Consider the following 20,427-nt stretch of genomic DNA (forward strand, 5'->3'; position numbering starts at 1 on the left):
TGCACTGGATTTCAGGCATATGCTACGTGCGTGGGTGAACTGAACCGTCACCCTGCACTATGAACTTTACACAGGCCAGCCGAGCAGCTCGGTACTGTGTTGGCTTCCCAACAGCGGCCCCCGCAGCACTCTCATCCTCCGCTGCAGTCGCATCGGACGTTAAACAGTTCAGGCGGGCCTCTGTTGCGGGACACTTGGTCTGCCCCCAAAGGCGGGCGTGGGTGCTCCTCTATGCCGCTCAAGTCTCCCCTTCAGTGGTGCAGATTCCTGCCAGGTGGCAGTGCGGCAACCCCAACACAGCTCGTCGCTCCTTCAGAGGAGGGGGCCGCCCTCTAGGTTTCGATCATAGCAAGTGCAGGGCAACGGTTCCTTCACTTGCAGGATGCGTTACTGCGTTTGAAATCTCGCCTGAGCCGTATCACCGCACAGCCGTCATCTGGACTTCAGGCCGTTTCTAAAGTGCTGCTTTCTGCATAAGTGGTGCCATTCAGGTCTTCAATGCCACCAGGGTGCCCCTGGTTCAGTTACGAGCGTTAGTGCCAGCTGCACCTTGCTGCCGGGCTAGCCAGCGGCCCCCCCCCCCCATGGTGTGAATTAATGTTTTATTGCATCATTAACTGATTTTATTGCACGAAAAGAAAGGTTTTCAAAACCCATAATCCATTATTATTATGTCGTACCCATGAAATGTTACCATATTTTGCAGATAGGACACAATTGATCTGAAGTATGGACTTTATCCAATGAGAGACCTCGGGTCAGAAGTGCAAAAAACTGTTGCAAATTGCTCACCAAATTTTGTGATACGTCAATTATTTTGCAAAATGGCCTATGTACTATTAGGTTGGTTTGTAAGAAAACGATTCGGAGATGGTCGCAGAATGACCTGCCTAATAATTATATTTATTAGGTAGGTCGCAAATTCCAACTTCTTCCTATTGGCCACAGCACATGGATGTTAGCTGGCAGGGAATAGCAGACCACCACCATACCTGTAAATGGAATTCAAGATAGATTTTTTTAAAGTAGTTCAAGATTCCCAAAGAAAGCACCGCTGTTTTAAAAAAAAAATGTTATATTTTGCAAAACTTATGTAAGAGTTGGTAGTGATAACTTGGACACAGCACGCATGCAAGTACATAGCTACCATTTTTTTAAATGTACTATTCCTACATGGTTGCCATATGCCAATTCATCAGCTTCCATTACGACTTTTTCTTTATTTTATAACTTCAGCATGGCTGACAGATATTTTACAGGGGTAAGCGGCAAGTCGGGGGGGGGGGGGGCGATTAAGTACACCAACAAAAAGGGTGTGCAGCACCTCCACATCTAAAAAAATAAATGAAGGCAATACAATGAAATTAATTGAAAGATATATATGTCAGCTATTTTAAGTTATTCACATCCATAAATTGCTTCAGGTTGATACCAAACCTGATGGACAGCCACTATAGGAAGTGCCTAAAGCCAGCTGAACCACAGTAGCGGATTCCTGAAAGGGGCTGTCCAAAAGCCCTTTGCTGTGTATGTTTGTGTGTGTTGTGTGACAACATGAGCTCTTGCCAGGCACCAAAAGCGGTCTGTAGGTGAGACCAAAAAACCAAGGTGTTAACAATTGATTTTCCTTTAAATCACCATCTAACCAGATCCATTTACGTCATTCTCCGGAGAATAGAGTTGCTTTGATCTTTCTGCATTTGTACAATTTCTAAAAGTAAAATAACTTATCCCTCACCAGACGAGTCAAAGAAAATAAATCAGGAGGGACCATTGATGACACCTATATCAACAGAGAAGCAGAAACCTGAACCGCCACTGCTTTCCCAGGAAGAAGGTACAAGTAATTACTTCCTAAACAGTTGTAAAGATGCATTAATGTTATCAGTTGTTGCCCATGCATAGATCCTATGTTATAAAATGCATAGGATATGGCCCTGCAAATGTTTTCTGTATGTTCCACAATAGGCATTTTAGGACTTGCAACCCTACAAGAAAGCACCGTTTTCCTTTTTTTCATCAATCTTCATTTATGTACCATAAAGTGTTACTGAAGAAGGTGCTCTTTGCGAAGCCTCCAACGTCCATGTGTCCAATATCAGCCACGAGGACAGCCACTGGCACATGTACAATTACATTTCTTGTGGAGCCATACCTTTATATATATATAGCATTAACTTTGCCACAATGTGAGGCAGAGTTTTCAGCAGGTGCACAGTTTCTGCGGTCTTCTGGAGAGCCTCCATTCACGAGCCCCAGAAAAAGATCAAACAATATATCTCGTATACGAAAGGAAGGATGATGTAATCATGTTTACACCTGGACCTTCTAGAGAAGGAGAGGCCGCGCTTTAGATGAGACGCTGAGTAGTGGTTCCCGAGTGTGAGTTTGAGTGCTGAGGGAATTTCCAAAGGCATTCTGCAGTTGAGAGAGTGAGAGAGAGAATCTTTCAGGCGCACTGCCCATAAGGCAACTCTGAGTGGCATTGTTCTTTCCACGCTGGTATTGGGGTGGGAGGTGGCATGCAATGATCTACCTTTGGGACGAGTGTCTACAGGGATGGGGCTCACCCTGAAAGGAATACCAGACCCCAGGAATACGTCTGGACTGCCTGCCATGCTCAGTTTGAGGTACGAGCAGTACGATTCACTGAGGCCATCATGGCCTTACTTGCCTTACCAAGGCACAGACCACAGAAGGCAATAAATAACATGCTAGGATTAGCCAGGTACTAAGGGGCAGATTTACAATGAAAGTGACTCAGTGCATTCCTCAAAACATTTGGGTGCGCCAAATGAGTCACTTTCAAAGCACAGGAATGCTTCCTATTTACAACAACATGTCGCATCTCTGTGATTCCCCCTGCGCTGGCGCACAAACTGCACCCATGCACCTTCCTGCACAAAAACAATCACTACAGGCATTTTCCTCTTTCAATGTGTGCTGTAGAATGCAGCATGTATTGAAAGAGGAAAAAACGAGGAGAAATGAAAACATATCTCCTCGTTGCGCCTCACTATGCCTCCCCTGGGGAGGCATAGCATTCACACGCATTTCCAGATTTATGATACCTCGTAAATCTGGAAATGTGTCTGGTTCCATGGGTGTTGCGACACCCATGGAACGCCCCTTCCACGCATAGTGCTGCGTGTAAAGGGGCCATATTTACAAGGACATGAAAAGTGGCGTCCTGGTGGCGCAGGGGGCTTGTAAATCTGCCCCTGAGTTCTCTTATTAGGTTGTAAGGAGGACGACATCCTGGGAGTCAGGAATGATAAGGCATCGGGTGGGATCCTGCTCCACTGTCATTGGGTGGAACTTCTTTGAACATTACCCAATAGTCACATCAGTATTCTGCATGTTTGTTAGACAAGGACTCTTCCAACTGATAACAAAGTTCCCCTTCCTTCACAAGCTGGAAATACCGACAGCATTGCTCCAAACTTTCATTGAGGTAAAGAATTGTTGTAGAGGATGGTAGTCAGGTTTTCAGCCCCAAAGAGAGGTGGAAGTAGTGTTCTTGGAAGTGCGGGCATCCATTGCTAATATTCAGGCTGGGGAGGTAGAGCTCCTTTACGCTTGTGATTTCCCATTTTCAGAGTTCATATTTTGAGAATTAATGTGGATGTTTTCACAAATTCTGAAAATCTCTGGCTACTTGTGTTTCGTACTTTTTTGCACATAAAAAAACGGCCAGTGGCTGTGTTTATCCAGTGGTTACAAAATGCATTTAAAAAAAAAAAAAAAAATGTATATTACAACTAATGTTGTCTTTATTGCAGTGCCTCTCCCAAAACCTCTCTCGCTCCCATACCTCATCTGGGAACCCCCATTGGCATGGCCTTTCTTCCAGTACCTCTTTCACAGTTTCTCTCTCACAGTGTCTCTCTTTCTCAGAGCCTCTGCCCTCTTCCCTCAGCTGGTTCTACAGACACACTTGACTAGCTTCTAGACTTAGGGGCCAGATGTATCAAGCGTTTTCACATTCGCAAACGGGCCGATTTGCAGAATCGGCCTGTTTGCGAACGGGAAAAAGCCTTTTGGGATGTATCATAACAAAAGGCATTCGCTAAATGGGGAATCGCAAATTTTGCGATTACCTATTTTGCGAATGTATTTAAGGAATCGCAATTTGCGATTCCTTAAATGCCATGCAGGAAGCAAAAAACATTTGCGACCTGGCTTTAAGGAATCGCAAATTACCACCAATTCCAAGTTGGTGGTAATTTGCGAATTCCAAGAAAAATGCACTTATTTGCATTTTTCTAGGTGCCATGTGGCATACATACATGCCCTTAGGGCATGTATGTGCGCCACATGTGCACACATGCATATTTCAGGGGTGCAAAGGGTGTCCCTTTGGCACCCTTTAAATAGCTTGTGCAATTTGCGAGTACCTATTGGGTTCTCGCAAATTTTTCATGCAATTCCCATTCATTCCTATGGGCCTCTGGGCCCATAGGAATGAATGGGAAGCCATTCCGTATTTGCGACTCGCAATTTGCGAGTCGCAAGTAAGGAATATGTAGGAATCCCAATTACTGTTGCAAAACCTACATACATTGCATTTTGTGATTCCATGATGGCGAATCAGTAAAATTCGCTATTATGGAATCGCAAAATCCAATATTGATACATCTGGCCACTAGTCTGTCAGTTTGCAGTGTCCATCAACTCCCTGCCACTGGTAACCTCTCAGAGACCCACAAACACATTTACCACAGGGCAGGTGCCAACAAAGATTCAGGACTTGCCTCACAGATGTCCTGTAGGCAGCCACGACTGTCATTTGTGACTGCAGAATCTAGACAGCAGCTAATTAAAGACTCGACGTGAGTTGGAAATTGCTTTGCAACTGTCTTCATTACAGGGCGGCACTCATACTGTTCAGGCACAAGAGCATGTCCAGAGAAAGCCAGTGTTTTAGGTTACAATCAAAATACAATTAGTGCAGTCAGTGTTGTGTTCTCAATTGTTATCATTTGAAATTGAAAACCAGAATCTTTATTTATATTAGACCCATTGGCTGTTTTTGATCCCCCTCACACAGGATATTCTGATTCAAAGAGTGGGGAGTTGGCATGTATTAGACATAGCCAAGAAATGGTTACAGTCTTTTCTGAGTGGTAGGCAAGCCAGGACTTTCCTCTCTCTGAAAAGTTTACTGTCGGAGTGCCACTGATTTGCTCCTATCACCAAGAGTATTTAACATTTCTGTAAAAAGCTTCACATGGCGTGCCACTGGGCTCAAAAATGAAATTTCACCAGTGTGCTGAGGACATCCAAGGAAATTATTGTGGAATAGGTATTTGGGCTAATACAAGAATGTGTGGACTCCAATCATCTCAGTGTAAATGTGGACAAGATGTAGTTCCTGGTCATTATCTCAAACTCCCTCAGGGGACACAGGAAAGTAATCTACCTGACTTTCACTTGGGAACAAGCGCAATAAGGTAAACCTCTGGTAGTCATATTTGGTTCTAAGATGGCCACAGCTTGTCTAAGAAAGAAAGTGATCTGCTCTTCTAGTAACATTTTTAAATCATGAACAAATACATCTTTGTGCATAGCTCGACCACTAAAGTGTCTTTTATGTGGGTTCTTCTGAATAGAACAAGAAGAAACTGCGAAACTGCTAGCCCTCAAAAATATGGTAACGAGGACAGTCAAGGACATACCTCCAAGCAGTTGTGTCTCCCAGGTCCATGAGGTATATGTATGTATGCGTGTTGTGTAATGTGCTACATGTGTTTGTGTTAGGTTTTAGGTGTGCAATCTGTATTAGTACAGTTGTTTGTTTATATAATATTTTAAAATATTTTCCAATGGACATTAAGGCACTTTGCAAAGAAGCTGAGACAATTACTTTTTTTACATGTGCATACATGGTACATGGGTAAATAATGACTAGGGAGAAATTAAACACTAACATTAAGGGTGCAGTATTAAGAAGGGGCGTGTTTAGGGCATCTCTTCCTAATACCGAATTAGAATGGTATGTATGAATGTTTTGCAACCGAAATGCGGTCGCAAAACACTCACAATTTACTGCCAATTGGTGGCCCCTTTGAGAATGGTGGGAAACATATTTTTTAATAGCAGGCAGTGGTTTAAGGGACCACTGCCTACTCTTAAAAATTAATCTTCCAAGTTTCATTTTTTCATTTTAAAATATCCCGTTTTCCTTTAAGGAAAACTGGCTCCATTAAAAAAAAAAAAAAAAAAAAGTTGGTTTATTTAAAAGCAATCACAGACATGGTGATCTGCTGACTCCAACAGGCTACCATCCCTGTGATGGTAGCGAATCAAAGTTGGTCCCAAATTACAACCTACCTAATTGATATTCATGAGGTAGGTCTATCTGCAACCCACTACAAATCGTTAATGAAACTCAAAAGAGTTTCATACAATAGGAATAGCGATTTTCTAATTGCGACTCACTGAAATCAAAATTAGGAAATCGCTATTCCTAACTTTCATACATTTGGCCCTGAAAGACATAGGCATGTGGAAAGGAAGCAGGAATCCCAGGATGTATTCAAAGCAGGTTTCCACAGTAGATGATATTTCTTGATAAATGTGATCGACTAGTTCATATCCTTAGAGCGCAAGCCCAGCTTGGATTCGGTTGTGGTAAGACATTCATTTTATATGAAAACACCTCACTCGATGCATGAGCACATTATGGAAAATACATGTGATCTTTCCATGGTTTTCCTACTATGTACACATTGCTGTGAACAGTGTCACCTGTTGTTCACATGCCAATCAAAAGTAATTATTATTGAGAAATATTTTGAAAATCATACATCTCTCTAATTATCTTTGTTTACGGATTCATCATTTTTACATTTGGTGAAAGTAGTGCCTCAGGATCTTTGCGTCAAGTATTAGGCAACATTTTCATAATATTACACCCACCAAGGCTTATTATGTAAAGAGAGAACTTTTACATGGTACTGAAGAAAGCCCACCAAACTTCTTTATTGGTGTCTTACTTACAGACTGACACATGTTGACGAATCGAAGAGTTGAATTATTCACCTTTCACATTTAACTATACCCACATGGGGGCTATAATAAAGATGTTGTCAGTCCATCATGAGATATTTTGGCAGGTCGTATCTCTGTATGCACAATACAAGTGTAACCTCACCCTCTGCTAGATAGATTTTTCAACAAACACTCATCTTAAGTCTCCTAAAAAAATCCAAGATCTCCCCTCCCTTGGCAGGGTCATAGCCCATGCAATTTTGCATGAGGAGGAGTCCTATTATGAAGCATGCCAGCAGATAGGTGGGTGAGGGCTACCATCATGTAAATTCTAGATCAACAATGTCCCATTGGTTTAAGATTGAGTTGGTCCATAAGGTAGCTTGGTTTCTGTTGCAACATGCACTGTAGTGATGCTTTCTTCATGCAGGCATCACGTAAAATATAAATTAATTAATACAGGCCTATGATGCAGTATTTGAGCGTAGGGGATATCATTACAATGATTACTCACCCTCACCATAGTCCTAAATACACTGGCATCACTCAGGCAACATGGGATGTGAGATTGTTACATTCCTTCTGCCTTAACCTTCAGACGGTCCAGCTGAAAACAGGCTAGTCAAGATACTAGCATCACTTAAGGTAATTGTTCAGAGGAGGTTCAAGCCATGCATGTCTGATTAAAAAAGTCTGATGTAAAATATAGATAGTTTGACCTGTCCTCTGGGTTCACTAAAGTTGGCTACCCAGGCACCGGAAAAAACAGTGCTTCTAAAGTGAGGACAATTGAGTATGCCAGCACAGAAGGGCCAGCGATTCCCATGATCACCACTGCCTGGCTGATGAGTGTTGGGATGTCCAGCATCCAATGTAAGCATTATTGTCATCTGAATTGTTTATGTTTTGACTGGGAATAATAAATCAAAGCCCCAGGAGGCCAACACTTTCCCTAATGTGGTTATGTTTGGAATAAATAATATGATATATGAGCCCCTCAAAGTCCAACACTTTACTCAAAATGTTTATGTTTCAAGTGGGGACGGTAAATCTGTCCCCCCCCAAAGACCAACACTTTTCCTAATGAGGTTAAGTTTGGAATAAATAATATGAAATATGAGCCCCTCAAGTCCAACACTTTACTCATATTGTTTGTTTCATGTGGGAACGGTAAATCTATCCTCCCCAAAGACCAACACTTTTCCTAATGAGGTTAAATTTGGATTGGGAATAGTAAATCAGACCTTTCCAAAAGTACAACACTTATGCCACAGAGGCTACGTTTTGGGTGGCAAAGGTAAATGCAATATCCATAAAGTGTTAGCATTTGTTTATATTTCTTCTTATGCACCTTAAATATTTATAATATTTTATAATATACATTGTTTGTTTTTTAATTGATCTATTTTTGCTAAGGTATACATTTTCATATTTTTAGTTATATTACTTTTTAAACATTTCTTTTAATATATATGATTTTTATATTACAATAATTTCTGTAATTTGTTTGTTAAATTATGTTTGAACTTTGAGATAATTAACATTGCACATATGATATACTTGTGGTGTACATACATTTTCTTTGTAGTTATACAATTAATTTCAACATGTTGTATGGTCATTTTAGCAAATATTTGTATTTATCTTTTTAAACATTATATTTGTAAATACTGGATTAAGTTGGTATTAGGTTTCACATGTCTCCTCCCCAAAAAGAGCAATAAAGTCTTTCTACTCCCCCAGGCGTTTGTCCCCAATCTGCACCCGGGAGGATATAAGAGTTTTTAAAATGGCACCAGAACAGTTGAAAGGATGGGGTGGTCTACCCCAGCATCAGGCCGAACACCATACTACAAGGTGCAGTACAGTTGTTGCCAGCCCATGGAGTAGAAAAGAGATTTACCGCTAATGAGGAGTTTGCCCTAATCTGCTTCCACAGGGTTAGAAAGCTCACTAAACCACAAGGATTTTACATGTGGGAAAAAGGACTAAGGACATCCCACCCTAGCATTGGGTCATATCCCCAACCCAAATGGGTCATCCGGGTCTTTCTTTCCCCATAATGGGGGTAGAAAGGGGGTTCACTCCAATGTTCCATGCAAAAGGGAAGAAAAAAAGCCCTCTGGAGGCCAGGAATATATAGATATTCTGTTTAAATAATGGGGTGGGGCTCAGCCTGACATCAGGCCCCAGCCCTAAAGCCATCAGGCCCCACCCCACCCCACATCACCCCAAAGCCTCAACAATATTTCTGCTCTCTTGGGCATTAATGAATCCCCATCACGATGGCAAGTAAGAGTGTAAGAAATTGGGTTATTGGTTGGCTGGGGTGTGAGCCCTGGTCAAGTAGCAACCACAGTCCTTGTCAGAGTGAGGCACAAGCAAACCCCAAATTTGCCTGTGCTCAACCCCCTTGTGCCTTGGCACAGAGCATTCAGGCTTAACTTAGAGGCAATATTTGTGAAACACTTCAAACAGTAAACCGCAACATATTTATATAAAAATAGAGTACATTCTATTAAATAAAACAAGACCAAAACAACAAAAATCCAATCAGTAGAACTGGAGTTGAAAAGAATTTAGTGAAAATAGCACCAAAAGCACAAAGCGCCAACTGTGGATATCTGGTCTCGCTGGACCGCGAGAAAGTCATAAGTTCAGACCAACAGTGTTAGAGTATGGTCCGTCTACAGGGACCCAGTTAGGTCCACTTGACAAAGTACATTAAAATCCAGGTTGCAGAGTGATGCGAGGATCTGCGTCAAAGATGCCCTGCACAGCCAAAGCGATAAGTCGGTTCCAAGATGTGATGAGGCTGCTGTGCAAGGTCCTGCACTTTCATCGAGGGTCCTGTTGGCGAGGGTTTGCGATGCAAAGCCGAGGATGCAATGTGAATTCGGGTGATGTGTGGGTTCCGTAGAGCTGTGAGGCTGCTGTGCTGAATCTGGCATTGAGGCTGCCGTCAACAGAAGATGCGGAGGATCGCACTGAAGTTGCGATGCACATTCGGGGTGATGCCTCAGTTCCGAGGACTGCTGTGCAAATGCGAGTCTTTTCAATTGGTCCCAACCACACATTGGTGGCAATGCGTTAGTTCTGTTCGGGAATGTGCTGCGCAACAAAGGAGATGCATCAGTTCCACTGGATCAACAGAGGCAGTCATGCACCTTAGGCCCACTTCCAAGGGTCCAGAACTGGTTTGGCACCACTTCCAAGGGTAGACTCACAGATAGCCGAGCCCAGGTGCATGTGCAGGGTTGTTGTAAGCCTGTTTTGTCCCTGAGGCTTCAGATCAGGAGGCCAGCCAACCAGCCCTAAGAGTCACTCTGGGTTCTAGGATCAAGAGATGCAGGTCCAGTCCTTCTCACCCAGACAAGAGGGCAGCAGACAGCAGGGCAGCACAGCTGTTCCTCCAGAGCAGCAGTGCTTTCAGCAGCACAACAGTTCTTTTTCCTGGCAGTGTATCCACTGGTTCAGAAGTGTGCTGAAGGGTTGGTGTCTGAAGTCCTTGTTTTATACCCTGGCGTCCTGGTTGTGGAAGGAGGGAGATGCTTCTAGACATTGTCTTTGAAGTATATGGGATTTCCTACCTCACCAGCTCTGGCTGAAGTGACAACTCAGGGTTGTTAGGCCCTTTGTGTGAAGACAGGACACAGGCTATTCAAGTGTATGTAGGGCTGGGTAAACACCCAAAATATCGATTCAAAAATATCGACTGCCCAGAATATCGAAGTTAAAATATAGAGTGGACAGAATATCGACTCTACAAAATATATATAGGTCAGAATATCGAAATTGGGGTACAAAATATCGATTACCAAAATATAGACCTTAAAAATATAGATTACCAAAATATAGACCTTAAAAATATCGAATACCATAATATCGAATTTTAAAATATAGATTACCATAATATCGAATTTTTTTTGTGTGTTATGTATGGTAGTATATGTGTTAAAATGATGTATTATTGTTGTAATGTATGTTTAATTTATTTAAACAAATGAATGTTATGTAATTTAATTATTGCGTAATTTAATTCCGTAGCGGTTTGTGGGTTTATAGGGGAATAGGGTGGGAAGTAATTTAATTATGGTTAATTAAATGTTAATTATATTTATATGTTTTGATAATTAATTAATTGATAATTAATTATTAATTGGTAATTTATTTTTATTAATTGGTAATTAATTAATATTAATTGATTAATTGATAATTATGTTAATTGTATTTATTAATAGGAGCGGGTTGTGGGTTTGTAGGGGAATTGGGTGGGAAGTAAATTAATTGTAATAAAGTAAATAATACATTTTTTATTTATGTGTATTGATAATTGATAATTAATTTGTAATTGGTCATTAATTATTATTAATTGGTATTAAATTTTTATCAATTGATAATATATATTTTTAAATGGTAATTCATTGTTATTAATTGGTAATTATTTGTAATTAACTTTTTATCAGTACTGATAATTAATGTCATCTTATATTTAATTTAAATCATTACTTTCCCTACTTTTGCACTCTCTGGAGTGGGAATAGTAATTTTTACCTCTACGCTATCCAACGCTTTCCCTACTGTTGCACTGTTTGGAGTTGGAATAGTAATTTTTACCCCTACGCTATCCAACGTTTTCTCTACTGTTGCACTCACTGGAGTGGGAATAGTAATTTTTACCTCTACGCTATCCAACGGTTTCCCTACTGTTGCCCTCTCTGGAGTGGGAATAGTAATTTTTACCCCTACGCTATCCAACGGTTCCCCTACTGTTGCACTCACTGGAGTGGGAATAGTAATTTTTACCTCTACGCTATCCAACGCTTTCCCTACTGTTGCACTCTCTGGAGTAGGAATAGTAATTTTTACCCCTACGCTATCCAACGTTTTCCCTACTGTTGCACTCACTGGAGTGGGAATAGTAATTTTTACCCCTACGCTATCCAACGCTTTCCCTACTGTTGCACTCTCTGGAGTGGCAATAGTAATTTTTACCCCTACGCTATCCAACGTTTTCCCTACTGTTGCACTCACTGGAGTGGGAATAGTAATTTTTACCCCTACGCTATCCAACGCTTTCCCTACTGTTGCACTCACTGGAGTGGGAATAGTAATTTTTACCTCTACGCTATCCAACGCTTTCCCTACTGTTGCACTCTCTGGAGTGGGAATAGTAATTTTTACGCTCTCAGTATCCAACAAAATCTCGACTTTTTTAAATTACTTATTTTATGTTTACATTTTAAGCTATTTTATATTATATTATGTATGTTTTATTTAATTGTTTTTAATATTTAATTAATTTTATATTATTTTTAATACATTTAAAAAATTCGATATTTTGGCTAACTATATTTTGACAGTCTATATTTTGGAATCGATATTTTAGTACTTACCTGTTTGTAGATAGGGAGTCGATATTCTGTCCCTCGATATTTTAGTGTCGATTTTTTGTATAGTCGATATTTTGTCCCTCGATATTTAGTCACTGAACCGTAGGGCTGTGCCCAGCTCCTCCCTCCCATCCTGCCAGTGATCCCATCCAATCACACCTAAACTCCCATTGCCTGTGGCTGCCAAGGAGGAATGAAAAAAGTGCAGCTGTCAGCTACATCCCACCGTGTGACCCAGGTAAGCAGGCTGCAGGCACCAAAAGGCTAAGGCAAGAAAATGCCAACATTCTGAAAGTTAGCAAACATTGAGCGCTTCTCTTACGCTCTTGACTGTTGCACTGCGAAATGGGGACTGACCCCTTCATATAAACAACTTTATCCGAATTTTACCATATGTCACCTCATTTTTCACAAGTCTTCAACGTTTTAATGATCTTCTCTTTTATTTAAATCACCATGGAGACAGGATGGTTGTGCCTGAATATTTTTTATTCACCAGTTTCAAATGCTTCCTGCTGCCCATCCAGGCTTTTAACAGTCGCACGTGAGGTCAACCATATTATAAAGTAGGCTCATTGAAATTATGCCCAATGCATTTCGAGTCCACTGACTCTTCATCAGGGGCCACTGAAATAGATACAATAAAACAAATCAACTTGATGTTCAACACGGGCTAACTCGTGTGCAATACACCCTTACTAATATGCAATAAATCACTACATCACCCGCTGACTCACCCCTGAAATGCAAACGAGAAACCAAAAAGCGAAAAACATTTTTTACCCTACTCAATAAGTGTGCACTACAATCCATCGTAATAATAATTAAATGTATCTAAATAAACTCCTCTTAATCCCCTAGTAATTGCCAACCTGTCTACCAGATAACTGATCATGCTCAATCCCTCCATCCCGTTAAGCATCAGTCCCACAAACTTTTCAACACTTTACCTCTTAAAAGCCTTCAGCGGCGTTTCACAATGTGTGCGTTTCACTCTCTCTCTGCAAAACTGTTGCGTTCTCCCCTGTTGATAACCAATTATCACAAAAGGTTCCCTCCCTCGTTTCTCTTGATTGGCTGATTTAAACTGACCATGTGACTACACCCTCCTATTCCAGAAAATGTGTACAACGATGTATAGTAAACCGAACTCAATATCCCACAATGCATTTCATTCTGCCCTTTAGAACCCACAAGCCCCTTGCCTCCCTCCAAATCCTTCGTTCGTGTCAGTGTCCCAAAGTAAAGTGATCTACCAAAATCATGGATATTCAGTTACCAAATATGTGAATAAACAGTGAAAAAAGAAAAAATAACGTGCATATGAAATTTTGCAAAAAATGAACTCTAACATTTCCAAGTTAATCTCCTCATGTAATCACATTTCAATTTGATGTTAAAAAACATTGTTCCAATTAAACAGACCACTTCAGATGTCACGTATACCATGCCTCCATAGTGATAGACATTCTGTCTATGAACAGTCCAACGTTCGATCCACGTGGGGTGCAAACTCAAGTAGGGACGATAGTTGCAAAGCAAAATACAAATTATGAGAATGCACTCCTTCCCTTTTAAATTGTCAATTCTTTAGAATCTTCACTTGCGATGCGTGCGAACAGCTGCTGAGACATCCCTGCTCTCTCAGCCTTTGTCGAAGACTAGCAAACATTGAGCGCTTCTCTTACGCTCTTGACTGTCGCACTGCGAAATGGGGACTGACCCCTTCATATAAACAACTTTATCCGAATTCTCGTATTTGTGAGAGTTTAAGCTATTGGCATTGGTAATTGTGTTCGTGCTATAAACTTTTTTTAAAGGATTAGGAGAGAGCGTGTCCTGCCACAGGCAGGACAAAGCTATTTGAGAAAATAGTGCTCTTAAACTTGAATTAAAGCCTAATGAGTAACAAAACACGTAAAAGGGGGAGTCGCCATGGGAGGTTACAAAATGGTTAAAACTTTGAAAATAAATGGATAAACCATGTTAAGAATATGGATTACGTTTTGAACTTTGTTCACACATGTGCATAGAGCTGTGCAACTCGGAAGTGGCGCGTATAAGGCGTGCCACAATTTGACTCATTGAATGACACAGGCACTACTGGGACGGAGCGTAACGCGAGTGTTGCACGCTTAACCTGAGGAACTATTTGAATGATTTGAATTTGAACAGTCTAAAGCAAAGGGTGTGTGTCAGGTTTTCTAACTGAGGTTACAAAATGAGACACGGCAGTACAAAGGAGTGACTACTAAGCCTATTGACCAATGAACAGCCACAGTTTACAGTGGACAATTACACAAGCCAATGAAAAATATGGGCGGAGAGTGGGCGGAGCTTCAAGTCCCTACCTGAATACAGCATGCTTTGCAGAGCAGCGCATGCGCTGCCCAGGCTCGACTAAAAAAACAAGTTATTGTAAATTTAAGGAATGCTGTGCTCTACCCAGCTTAGACACTGCGACTCACTGTCAAACTGTCCAGAATATTTCTGATATTTAGTTTGGGAACAGTGGGCTCCCTGATGTATATAGGAGCTTGGGTGAATAAGTCCTTTTCGAAAGGTATTACCAGAACTCCTGTAAACATCTGGGACCATATTACAGAAAGTGCCCCAAGGTCACAATGGGAATGTGTGCCTGATTTGTGCACCACCTGGGCACTTTGGTATTACAAAAAGGGTGCAGACGCTTCTGCAACCCCTTCTGCAATACAGATAACGCTGGTGCACATGTTGCACCAGTGCTATCTCAAGAGGGCGTTCCCTCATATGCATAGGGGCATTGCCCCACACAAATGGGGGAATCTCTTTACCTCTGCACCCGTGATGTATTATAGATGCAGGAACAAAAGCATAGAAACTGTCAGTAGGCGCACAGAAAATGTGCAAAATGAAGGTGGCGCACCCTCAGTGAACCCCCTGAGGGCAGCCCTATCGAGGGATGAAAAGGAGTACCTTGGACCTCCAGCCATCTCTCTTGCAGGTGGGGGCAGTCATTCACTGCACCCGCTGACAAGGGGATCTTTAATCCCTTTTGAAAGTGCAGGCAGGTACCGACTGCACTGTGAATCAAGGAGCAGCTTTGAAGTAGTCACTTCGTATCTTGAATGTGCAGCCCTGAGGGCAACGCATTAAACATAATAGGGCATACTTTCCCTGACTATGCACGGCACAATAGTTTGAAGGTGCGCCATGGTGCAAACTGGAAAAGTGTACCATATATGTGATAGGGCCCCTGGTGTCAATGAGCTCATTGTTTTCCCAATCTGAAAGAGACATGTTAGTGATAGATTCCTTACCTTCGAATATCCCCAGGCGTCAGACTGGATCAGGAAAGTTTTTTGTAGCAGTACCCCTGCGCGTCAGTAGGTGCCGTTGTGCGGCTCCGCGTCCGTCGCTGGCGTCATAAGCGCCGAGATGACATCACGGAGACTACTCAGGCACCACCCATGCACGCTGACATCAGTTCTTTCTTTTTCCGCGCCAGCAAGCACAGATCCAGATAGAGCACGTACCTTAGTCACTTTTTGACTAGGTTTTGAGACTTTTTGTCTCCCCTTTTTTCTCCTGGTGCACGTAGGGATGCCTGGCTTTAAGTCTTGTGGGGCCTGCCGTCGCAACATGTCGGTGGCGGACCCCCATGATGTTTGCCTCTACTGCCTGAAGACCGAACATGACTCCCGGTCCTGCCAGGACTGTCAAGCCATGGCCCAAAAAGCCTTGAGGGAGCGGCGCCGGAAAATGCTGGAGGCCTGGCACTCGTCCCAATGCCGCTCCAGGTCCAGGGACCGTTCCCTGGACCGCTCGCGGGGCTGCAGTCATTACTCCTCGGGCTCCAAGTCTTCGCCCTCGGATTCCGGTAAGCGACGACATAAAAGGAAGTCAAGGAAACGTGTTCGCTCTCCGATGTCCCCCCATCAGGGTTCAGATGCGGACGAGGGGGACAGGGGTTTTGCCTCTGCGGCTCCCTTGGAGCCTGGGAGTCCCGCGGCGACTCCCGAACTGGTGCAAGAGTGTCTTGCCACCATGGACCGCCTTTTTGGACCTCGGGCTCCCACCAGCGTGCCTTCGGGCCCCGCGGTCCCGTGTCCAGATCCTGTTGGCGCCATGAGGTCTGGCGCTGCCGGCTCCAGCCTCGGCCCCGGCGCCGTCCTCGGCCCCGCCTCCGGCAACCCAGTGGGTGCCGTTCGTTCCACCCTTTCCCCGGTTCCAGGACCATTTCGGTCCTGCCTGGGATCCGCATTTGGAGACGGTGCCGGCCCGACCCCGGCCGGCGCCGTTCACAGCACCGTTTCCAACGCCGTTTGTCTCTTCGCCGGCTCTGCCACCACGGCCAGTTCCTCCTGCAGCGGAGGTTGACTGGGAGGGGTCCGAGGACCCTCTTGCCCGTCAATGTGACTCTGAGCAGGAATGGGTGGATGATCTGGAGGACGCCGGTGACCTCGATGTCTCTTCAGACCCAGGGTATGCCTCTCCCCCTCCTGCGATGGAGGAGGGCATTTCCTACACAATGGTGCTCCGTCAGGCTGCTGAGGTCTCAACCTTGATCTTCCTACGGTGGCCCTCAAATCTAACCTCCTTACTGAGGTGCCCCAGACAGCGTCGACTTCGTCGGAGCCACTGCTTACCTTCAACGATGCCCTCACCGATGTCCTGTTGGGCACTTGGTCGCGGCCAGCCACAGGGGCCCCTGTGGATAAGAATGTCGGCAGGTGTCACCGCCCGGCGCCTGGTGACCCCGCGTTTCTGACCACTCATCCCACGCCAGAGAGCCTGGTCATCCAGGCCTCGACGTCACAGAGTGCCTCTCCCACGGCTCCACTGGATAAGGACTCTAAGAAGCTGGAACAGTGCGGTAAGCAGTTGTTCTCCTCGGCCAGCTTGGGGCTGCGGTCGGTGAACACCGCCTGCTTATTGGGCCGCTATTCCCATGCGGTGTGGGATATGGTTGTTCAGGTGTTGCCTCAGTGTCCTGCGGAGGTCCATGCGGTGCTTTCCCAGGCGGTTGCTGAGGGTAAGGATGCAGCTAAGTTCGCCATTCGGTGTGGTTTGGACACCGCTGATTCGCTGGGCAGGGCCATTTCTACGACTGTGGCGCTAAGACACCACACCTGGTTGTGTTCTACTGGGTTCTTGCCCGACGTCCAGAGCTTGCTCATGGACATGCCTTTTGACGGCACTCGCCTATTTGGTGATAAGGCCGACAGTGCGCTGGAGCGTTTTAAGGACTCGCGGGCCACGGCCAAGTCCTTGGGTCTTTCTACAAAGAGCCAAGCCACTCCTGGTTTTCGTTCCTTTAGTGGCCAAGGCAGGGGCACCCAGGCATGTTCCTTCAGCAAGCCTGTGCAGAACCAGCCTCAGCGTGGCTGCGGGCGCGGCTTCCGCAGGGGCAGCTCTGAGAATCGGCATGGGGGCAGTCCTACTCCACCCCTGCTGCTTCTGCCTCCAAACCTTCCTGATCCGAGCTTTGGGGAGCACCCCACGCCAGTGGGTGGCAGGATTCACCATCACCTCCCTCAATGGCACTATCACATCGGACAAGTGGGTGTTGCAGATCATCCGCAAGGATTACTCCCTTCCCTTTCAGTCCACCCCTCCAGCCATGACACCTTGGTTCCACCACATATCGGGGGAACATTTGCCGACTCTCCAGCAGGAAGTTGGCCAAGGGGGGCATCGAGTGCGTTCCTGGGTCAGAAGTAGGGAGTGGTTGCTATTCCCACTACTTTCTGGTCCCCAAGAAGGACAAAGGGGGTCTGCGTCCCATCTTGGACCTCTGGAACGTCAACCGCTTCCTCCGGAAGGAGAAGTTCAAAATGCTGACTCTGGCTCAGGTCTTGGCTGCCCTCGACCCCGGAGACTGGATGGTAGTGTTGGACTTGCAGGTTGCATATTTTCACATCCCCGTCCTGCCGGCCCACCGACGTTACCTGTGGTTCACGGTAGGCCAGGAGCATTTTCAGTTTGCCGTGCTCCCCTTCAGTCTTACCAGCGCCCCTCGGGTGTTCACGAAAGGCAGTCCTCAACCACCTTCAGACTACGGCCGACCTCCGGCATTTGCTGGGGTTCTCCTTCAACATGCCAAAGTCGCACCTGAGTCCCTCTCAGAAGCTCCCCTTCATCGGAGCGGTTCTGGATTCAACGCTGTTTCAGGTTTATCCACCCGAGCAGCGAGTCCGGGATATTCAGGATATGATTCCGATCTTTCTGCCTCTGTCCCGGGTTTCAGTCAGGATGACCATCCGGCTTTTGGGCCTGATGGCCTCCTGCATCCTGCTGGTGACACATGCCAGATGGCATATGCAGGCTCTGCAGTGGGACCTGAAGTTCCAGTGGGTGCAACATCAGGGCAACCTGTCCGATCATGTCCAGATCTCGGAGGGCACTGCACGGTAGTTGCAGTGGTGGCTCACGAATCGCGATTGGGTCGATGGCAGATCCCTCTCCCTTCCCCAACCGGATCACACAGTGGTGACGGATGCATCCCTCCTGGGATGGGGAGGCCACTTGGGAGAGGCGGAGATCAAAGGCATCTGGTCTCCGGCGGAGTCCTGGCTCCATATCAATCTGTTGGAGCTTCGGGCGATCCGACTTGCACTGAGGGCATTCCTTCCCTCTGTCCAGGGAAGTGTGGTGCAGGTGTTCACGGACAACACCACTGCCATGTGGTATTGCAACAAACAGGGGGGAGTGTGGTACTGGACCCTATGCCAGGACGTCACGGAGACTACTTAGGCGCCACCCATGCACGCTGACATCAGTTCTTTCTTTTTCCGCGCCAGCAAGCACAGATCCGGATAGCGCACGTACCTTAGTCACTTTTTGACTAGGCTTTTGAAACTTTTTGTCTCCCCTTTTTTCTCCTGGTGCACGTAGGGATGCCTGGCTTTAAGTCTTGTGGGGCCTGCCGTGGCAACATGTTGGTGGCGGACCCCCATGATGTTTGCCTCTACTGCCTGAAGACCGAACATGACTCCCGGTCCTGCCAGGACTGTCAAGCCATGGCCCAAAATGCCTTGAGGGAGCGGCGCCGGAAACTGCTGGAGGCCCGTCACTCGTCCCAATGCCGCTCCAGGTCCAGGGACCGTTCCCTGGACCGCTCGCGGGGCTGCAGTCATCACTCCTCGGGCTCCAAGTCTTCGCCCTCTGATTCCGGTAAGCGACGACATAAAAAGAAGTCAAGGAACGTGTTCGCTCTCCGATGTCCCCCCATCGGGGTTCAGATGCAGCCAAGGGGGTTAGGGGTTCTGCCTCTGCGGCTCCCTTGGAGCCTGGGAGTCCCGCGGCCTACCCACCTTACCTGGGTCTGTCGGCGACTCCCGAACTGGTGCAAGAGTGTCTTGCCACCATGGACCGCCTTTTTAGGCCTCGGGCTCCCACCAGCGTGCCTTCGGGCCCCGCGGTCCCGTGTCCAGATCCTGTTGGCGCCATGAGGTCTGGCGCTGCCGGCTCCAGCCTCGGCCCCGGTGCCGCCCTCGGCCCCGCCTCCAGCAACGCAGTGGGTGCCGTTCGTTCCACCCTTGCCCCGGTTCCAGGACCATTTCGGTTCTGCCTGGGATCCGCATTGGGAGACGGTGCCGGCCCGACCCCGGCCGGCGCCGTTCACAGCACCGTTTCCAACGCCGTTTGTCTCTTCGCCGGCTCTGCCACCACGGCCAGTTCCTCCTGCAGCGGAGGTTGACTGGGAGGGGTCCGAGGACCCTCTTGCCCGTCAATGTGACTCTGAGCAGGAATGGGTGGATGATCTGGAGGACGCCGGTGACCTCGATGTCTCTTCAGACCCAGGGTATGCCTCTACCCCGCCTACGATGGAGGAGGGCATTTCCTACACAATGGTGCTCCGTCAGGCTGCTGAGGTCTCAACCTTGATCTTCCTACGGTGGCCCTCAAATCAAACCTCCTTACTGAGGTGCCCCAGACAGCGTCGACTTCGTCGGAGCCACTGCTTCCCTTCAACGATGCCCTCACCGATGTCCTGTTGGGCACTTGGTCGCGGCCAGCCACAGGGGCCCCTGTGGATAAGAATGTCGCCAGGCGTCAC

General features: G+C 45.8%; 1 protein-coding gene across 4 annotated transcripts in view; it reads left to right on the plus strand.

Moving 5' to 3' along the window:
- Positions 1 to 20,427, plus strand: part of LOC146809647 (uncharacterized) — a 977,933-nt gene that overhangs the window by 851,477 nt on the left and 106,029 nt on the right. For 2 of the 4 annotated variants that reach the window (XM_085616505.1, XM_085616507.1), the window contains 2 exons: positions 1,742 to 1,837; positions 5,613 to 5,710. In XM_085616505.1, the coding sequence (XP_085472631.1) occupies positions 1,742 to 1,837; positions 5,613 to 5,710 (194 nt within the window). The remainder of the gene's footprint in view (positions 1 to 1,741; positions 1,838 to 5,612; positions 5,711 to 20,427) is intronic. The other 2 variants (XM_085616504.1, XM_085616506.1) reach the window with 1 other exon arrangement.

Source organism: Triturus cristatus, chromosome 7 (genome assembly GCF_964204655.1).
Source record: "Triturus cristatus chromosome 7, aTriCri1.1, whole genome shotgun sequence".
In the NCBI taxonomy this organism is placed as follows: Eukaryota; Metazoa; Chordata; class Amphibia; order Caudata; family Salamandridae; genus Triturus; species Triturus cristatus.